Raw genomic sequence first — 7,008 nt, 5'->3', positions numbered from 1 at the left:
CAGCAGAATGTAGTATTTTCTTCATATAGGGAATAAAATGTTCAGGAAACTATAAACATTTAATAGAATAAATAAATATAAAGGATTTCTTTTGGGAGTCTGGTCAAAGTTTTCTGTGGTGAACATGATCAGTAGGCTATTTCTAAAATACTGGAAATGGCCTTGATCGTAAGTGCAAATGGAAACAAAAAAACTATTTACACCTGATATGATGATATGATATGAACACTTTGCTTAAAGACTTGTCAGCATTCTTCTGATCTTAGACTGATGCCAAGATTTCATGAATCAGTTGTAACTTACATATATCCAATTACAAAATGTATTATTGATTATGTAAAGTACTGACTCTTAACCAAGAAGAATAAAAACAAGGGCAAGGATAACTATGACCAAAATGACTGAGAGTCCTGCAAAAATTGAGTCCTTCACCTACAGACATGCACATATTGATCAACACCATCTTACAGAGACTGCCGTTTGCTTTGTGTAAGTGGCAGCATGTTGAGCTGAGCTGGTCAACATGGAGAAGCTGCCCTGTAAAAACAGGCAAATCTTACAAATTGCATTCTAATTTGTTTTTAAGGTTAAAATTGTTTCAAAATGCAGATCAGCAGTCGAGAGACTACTCCCATTGCAAACCTGCATGTTTAAGCAATCTTTATAGGCAGCCGTCTGTAATAACAACCATATCAGAATGACAGAAAGACACAAATATGTTATTACATTTTGGCATGTGAGCAGCTTTATTGATGGGGAAGGTCTGGTGTCAAAAAATGTAATGATGGGCTAATCCCCTCGCATGCGTAATGACAGCTGGTGCCAAGAGCAAGGCTCAAAACCAAACCGCCATCTGTCTGACAAGCACAGTTTGTTCTGAGGAGAACACGGCGACGCATCGCTTTTTACGCACAACAAGACCGCGAAGTCCGAGCAGCTCTTTGTTACATTATGATGGTTTAATGTGTCGCACAGGGCTGGGTACACTTGTGGCGTTTTTTGAGGCCGACATACACTTTTACGGACCCGCAGAGTTGATTGATCTCTCGCTTCAGCCGCGCGTCAAACCGGCTCGGTGCGTCAGGAAGCAACAAGCACGCTGGAAAGTCTACTTTTTATTTAAGATATTTAAGATATTTGAGATAAAACCACAAGATGGAAAACTTTTCAACAGCTCCGGACCTGAACCACACTTGGACGGACTACAGTATCCAGTACAAAGTAATCAGTAGTTTGCTGCTTCTCCTGATTTGTGTTTTAGGACTCGTTGGGAACGTTATGGTCATCCTGGTGGTCCTCACTACCAAACACATGAGGACTCCAACCAACTGCTACCTGGTGAGTTTGGCTGTGGCTGATATGATGGTGCTGACAGCGGCTGGTTTACCGTCCATCACAGACAGTATCTTTGGATCTTGGGTGTTCGGCCACTATGGGTGCCTCTGCATCACCTACTTTCAGTATCTCGGGATCAACGCCTCCTCTTGTTCCATAACAGCGTTCACCATAGAGAGATACATCGCTATCTGCCACCCGATTAAAGCTCAATTTCTGTGCACCCTGTCCAGAGCAAAGAAGATCATTTTGTTCGTTTGGACTTTTACTTCTCTTTACTGTGTGATGTGGTTCTACCTATCAGACATCCAGGAGATGGTGTACGAGAACATCACCATCGTCACATGTGGCTACAGAGTCTCGAGGAAGCACTATTTACCCATTTACTTTTTTGATTTCGGCGTCTTTTTCGTGTTGCCGCTGCTGCTCTCTGCGGTTTTGTACGGACTCATCGCCAGGATCCTCTTCCTCAACCCGCTGCCTTCCGATGCCAAAGACAAGAAGAAGAACGGACAGAACAACAACACCACCAATAAGAGAACCAGCTGCAAAAACTCCCGTCACTCCAGCTCCACCGCGACCTCCCGCAGACAGGTGGGTGGCGTGTGAGCCTGCAGAGGATGACAGTCAGGCTGGCATCGTTTACATGTCTGCAGGCTTGTCCTTAAACTGCAGTCATTTGGTCACACATTGAGCGTTAATTGACTTCAGTAACTAATCAAAATACTTCTTCCATCACTGTAAATAAAAAGAATGAAACATTTTATTAACTGAACAAATTAACTAGTTTTGAAAGATGAGTAAAGCAGAACAATTAAACAAAAAGCTCACTAAATTTAAGAAAATTATTAATATCGTTTAGTATTAGAATTAATATTATTAGAGTAGAGTCATACAGTACTGAATGGCTTTCGATGAATATCTGTTGTGTTGCACGTCTTTACATTTCTATTATTAGTTCACAAATCCGATGGTGAAGTTCCTAACATAATAAACATAAACATAATTATAGAGGCAAATTGTGATTCATTTGTTAGAAAAACACATTTTAATCAGACTTTAAGGGGGCCTTTCACCCAGATCACAAAAAAATTAATGATTGCATGAATGAATAGGCTAAATAAATACATTTATAAATCATTGCTGCAACTAACAGTTATTTTCATAGATTAATCTGGTGGTTTTCAATTTACTGTTTTGTCTGCAAGATAAGCTCAAAGTCCAAATTTATTATTCAAATGTTTGTTTTGTTTGACCAACAGTCCAAATCCCCAAAATATTTGGTTATATTTAGTACCACAGAATACTAAAAGAAAAAAGCAAATATTCATATTTGAGAAGCTACAATCACAATCCTTTCTGTTAAAAAAAAAACAACTTATGAAAACATAAAAAGGGTCAGCACACTGTAGCTCCCTTAAGTGCAACTTATTAGCACATCCACCAGTGACATTTCCAAGCTCATGCTCTTCTTCAGACAAAAAAAAAAGAAAAAGAAAAAGAAAAACACTTAACAATAACTTTTTTGATCAATTGATTGTTCCAGCTCCATAAATTAAAATATATATATATACACATCATCTCTACTGGAGTTGAGCCAAGCAGTTAGTTTTTAGTTTTCCTGTACTAAAACTGTTTTTGTTTTTGTTTGGGTGAACTGACCCTTTAAAACTGAGCTTACAAAAGGCCCGAACTCCCTCATTGTCAATTAAAAAATAAATAGCCATTTTTATATGTCTATTAACTTAAAACCATGAAGAGTAAAAAAAAGATGTCCATATCTGTAATTTGTATTTACTTGTTAACAGCTCAACAGTATTGATTTGGTCTCTATGGACTCTTCCGGGAGCTTTACTGCAGCAGCAGCTCTCATATTTCTCCTTGTTGCTACAGGTGACCAAGATGCTGGCTGTGGTGGTGATCCTGTTCGCCATGCTCTGGATGCCTTACCGCACCCTGGTGGTGGTCAACTCCTTCCTGGACAGGGCCTACCTGGACAACTGGTTCCTGCTCTTCTGCCGGATCTGCATCTACCTCAACAGCGCCATCAACCCGGTCATCTACAACGCCATGTCTCAAAAGTTTCGCGCTGCTTTCCGCAAGATCTGCCGCTGCGGGAGGAAAGGCTCAGACAAACCCGCCACTTACAGTGTGGCACTCACCTACAGCGCAGTCAAGGATACGTCGATGGTGGAGAGCACTGATCACTTCACAACAGAGCTGGAGGAGCTCACTGTCACAGATGAACTGCTGTCTGATCAGAAAATGATGTTCCCAGACCCATGTGTGTATGGAAAGGTGAATTTCAGCGACGCCTGAGGTTCATTTGACACCAGAGAGATGATTCTGATAGTCAATGGAGAGTTAAAGAGTATGAAAAGGTTGCCTAATGGAGTATGTTAAGTGGGAATATTGTTTCCTGAGTGCCTGCTGACCTTTTGAAAGTCAGGCATCTGTAGCTAGAGATGTAAACACAGATTACCGCCACTGATGCGTAATGACAGTCTTTGAGGCACACAGCCAAACTCTTGCTCTTTGTTGTCAATGATCCTGGACATTGTAAAGCAACACCGACAGATAAGCCCTCTTTTATCGAAAAGCTGTTATCTTATCTTGGCCCTACCCACGTAATATACAGTGTACGACTCAATAATACATGAATGTGAACAGACACACCGTTCCCACTTCAAATACATGTGTTGTATGTTGTGAACTCCAATACCCAGAAACCCTGCAGCATCAGTCAGTAAACACCTGGACACATTCATATTTTCCAACACAGCCGGTCAGTAATGTTATAATACCAAAGACATCACAGAAGCAAGAAGAATTTAGCTTGGAAATGTGGAATTCAGTCTTGATTCAACATTTTCCCAGAGTAAATTCACTGTACTATACATGCTAAAAGTCAGGATGGGTTAATTTCCTCAGCTTCAGACAGACTTTGGGGTTTAAGCTGAAAAAAGGGGTTATTTTCATCCTAAAAAACCTTCACCCTGAGCAGCTTTGATAACTGTACCATCCTGCACTCCTGATGTTTTATGGGTGGGTGGTCCATTAAAGGGTGAGTCACACCTGAACCTTCACGGGCAAAACAGGCCCTATTTTTGCTCTAAAGGATATGGCCTCGAGCACAATGTGAGAACCAAGACAGACTGTGTGGTCTGGAGACGGTCTTTTCATTGGTATGTTGAGTTTTTCTACAGTAAGTGTTCACTGAAAGAGACGGGAATACAAAAGTACATAAAGCACTTTGGAACTTGAATTTTAAAAAGTGCCATAATGAAGCTTACATGTGTTCCTACAGCTCCCACAGTATCATCCTGTTTCTAATAAGGCATCACTTATTGTGGGTTTATAAGTTGTAACTAATGGCTTCATTTATAGGCAAATTATTTTATAATGCTTTATAGATTGGTATTAAGCCATTTATTTATTTATTAAGAACAACTTTTGCGTTGTCTGATATTAGTTTGGTTGCTGTGTGTTATTGCATTACTTGATTAGTCTTTTTATGTTGCTTTTTAAAGGAATATTATTCAAGCTTTTCATGAACTCAAACCTGTCTTTTCAATATCGTCGACATTTTTTCAATAGTCAGTCAATGTATTTGCATTCAGTAATTATCTTTCTAAATAGTAGTTATAATTGTTAGTGGGTCAGTGCACCACTCCCGCATAGGATTCAATTTGTCTACCTACGCATGAGGTATTCACAGGAAATGATGCATGTATGTAATCTTTAATTACTTTGTAGTTGGAGCTAGAGCTTTATTGGTGGGGTTAAGAATGGGGACATCATTTTCTTATGTTAACGCTAGAATCGATTCAAAACAAGTATGGCACTGTAGTTGTGAATGAGATGGATGCAGCAAGTCGACTATAATAACTGGAAATTACATATTTCTTTGTTAGTTGTTCCTAGTGAGCGCTGTGAGTCACCACTGATTGGTTAGCGCAAAGTAAGCCCTCCTTCAAACAAGAAAAAGAATATGAATAGTTTACCTACTTTCCATCAGGAAACGGCCTACATACAATTTACACGTTCTATTCTTCTAACAACTTATTAATTTTTCCAAATTTTTAGGCTATTGTTGTGAAATAGCCTCTAAAGATCTCAACACCAGGCTGAAAAGCAGTTTCACTGCCCTCTCTGGTTTAAAGCTGCACCTGTAAAAACACCCACCGGTGATGTCACAGTGCACTCACACAGCCTTGAGCGCACTTTACATCACTGCAGCAAGGTGAGAAAAGTTAAACCTCTGAAGGTCAGGACAGACATGACTTTCACTGCGGTGAAGTTCCTTCTTAAAACCTTATAAATTAATGTATTACTACATTTACTAACGATGGCTTACTTTATAAAGTAAGAAAATCACAATCCTTTATTGACGACTTTCTCAGTCAAGTCTAAAGTTTTAAACATTAATAAACAGTTTACACATATCAGCCTTAGTAACAACTCATAAACCCTTTATAAAATATGCCTTATTAGACAACGGTACCTCTCTCAATTATACTTTTAAAAAACAAACATTTGTTTGAGCAGCAGCAGTGGTTGTTAACCTCAACAATTTACAGTGTGAAATTCTGTATATAGTGTTACAGAGATTTAGTATTACATAAAGATGTTGAGATATTTTAGCTTCAGCACTATAAGATACATCTAAGCATCAGTGTTGACATTGAGGCAAAGTGAAGTGAATGTTTTGGTCAGTTTTCTGTATCATGTGAACTGTGAATTTAACAAACCATTGCTTTTGCTGATCGCTTTTCAGTTGTGAAAGTTGTCAGTGAGCCGGTGAACATGGCTGGATGGACGTGTGATGTTTAGATAAGCTGATGTTGTGTGGTGTTTTCTTACAGATCAGTGACTGTTGCACAGTCTACCACACAGGAGAATATAATTGGGCAGCAGCAGACACAGCAGAGGAAGATGAAGCCCTTGCTATCAAACACGGTTTTGTACGTGGAAAATGACAAATAACAGCTGTAGTGTTTGTTTAATGATTGTAACAATACTGTACATGCCTTGTGTATATATTTCTGCACTTGTGTATGTTCCCTGTGCATTTAAAGTGATTGTTATTTATGGTAACTGTTTGTAAGAGAAGAGGAGTTATCTGTATATTTTTGTGCCACTGTTGCTTTCATTATTGTCCGATAAAACATTACAAATATTATTTTGCAATGTATAATTTGGAATCTGCTATCTTGCTTTTCAGAATAATCTGGTCCTGTGAGTATGTGTGATGGTTATCTAAGTGATCATTTGTAAATTTTATCTTTATGTTCCAAATAAAAGTTCTTTCTTGAATTACAGTGAATTATTTGAGACTCTTTTTCTCCTTTTTGAGACCACCCACACTTAGCAGGATTGGGCTTTAGTCAAAAGGGTAGGAGGGAAGAGATTCAAAACGACAAATCCAAAGCTCCTGAAATGAAATATCTTTTAAGGAGGTTAAGATTTTTGGTCTGCCCCAAAGTGGCCAAAATGTAATCAAGCAACATTGCTTGATCATTTAATTTATCTAACAACATCCCTACTTACTACTCATGACTGTAGATAGTGTGTATGATTCGATTATAAATTTTTCTTATTTTTAAACTTATATTCCACAGAGATAAAAAATCATTTTAATGTAGAGTTTTATTCAGCTCCTTTGGCATCGAA

The 7,008-nt window shown here is 38.6% G+C and overlaps 1 protein-coding gene across 1 annotated transcript; it reads left to right on the top strand.

Annotated features, from left to right (window-relative positions):
- The first annotated feature begins 810 nt into the window (after window positions 1-810).
- On the top strand, window positions 811-6,656 carry trhrb (thyrotropin-releasing hormone receptor b). Its single transcript, XM_038725881.1, has 2 exons — window positions 811-1,929; window positions 3,229-6,656. Exons 1-2 carry the CDS (start codon window positions 1,156-1,158, stop codon window positions 3,652-3,654), a joined length of 1,200 nt encoding a protein of 399 aa, XP_038581809.1. The 5' UTR covers window positions 811-1,155; the 3' UTR covers window positions 3,655-6,656.
- The last annotated feature ends 352 nt before the right edge of the window (window positions 6,657-7,008 follow it).

Source organism: Micropterus salmoides, unplaced genomic scaffold (assembly GCF_014851395.1).
Source record: "Micropterus salmoides isolate LMB-PRFRI ecotype aquatic unplaced genomic scaffold, ASM1485139v1 Ms_hic_scaffold_17, whole genome shotgun sequence".
Taxonomy (NCBI): domain Eukaryota; kingdom Metazoa; phylum Chordata; class Actinopteri; order Centrarchiformes; family Centrarchidae; genus Micropterus; species Micropterus salmoides.
This window is presented reverse-complemented; position numbering and strand designations above follow the sequence as displayed.

Excerpts from the sequence above, each read along its gene's own strand:
- trhrb (XM_038725881.1), top strand. The coding sequence starts at position 1,156 with ATGGAAAACTTTTCAACAGCTCCGGACCTGAACCACACTTGGACGGAC. Across the intron at positions 1,930-3,228 it reads CCGCGACCTCCCGCAGACAG|GTGACCAAGATGCTGGCTGT; the intron begins GTGGGTGGCGTG and ends TTGTTGCTACAG.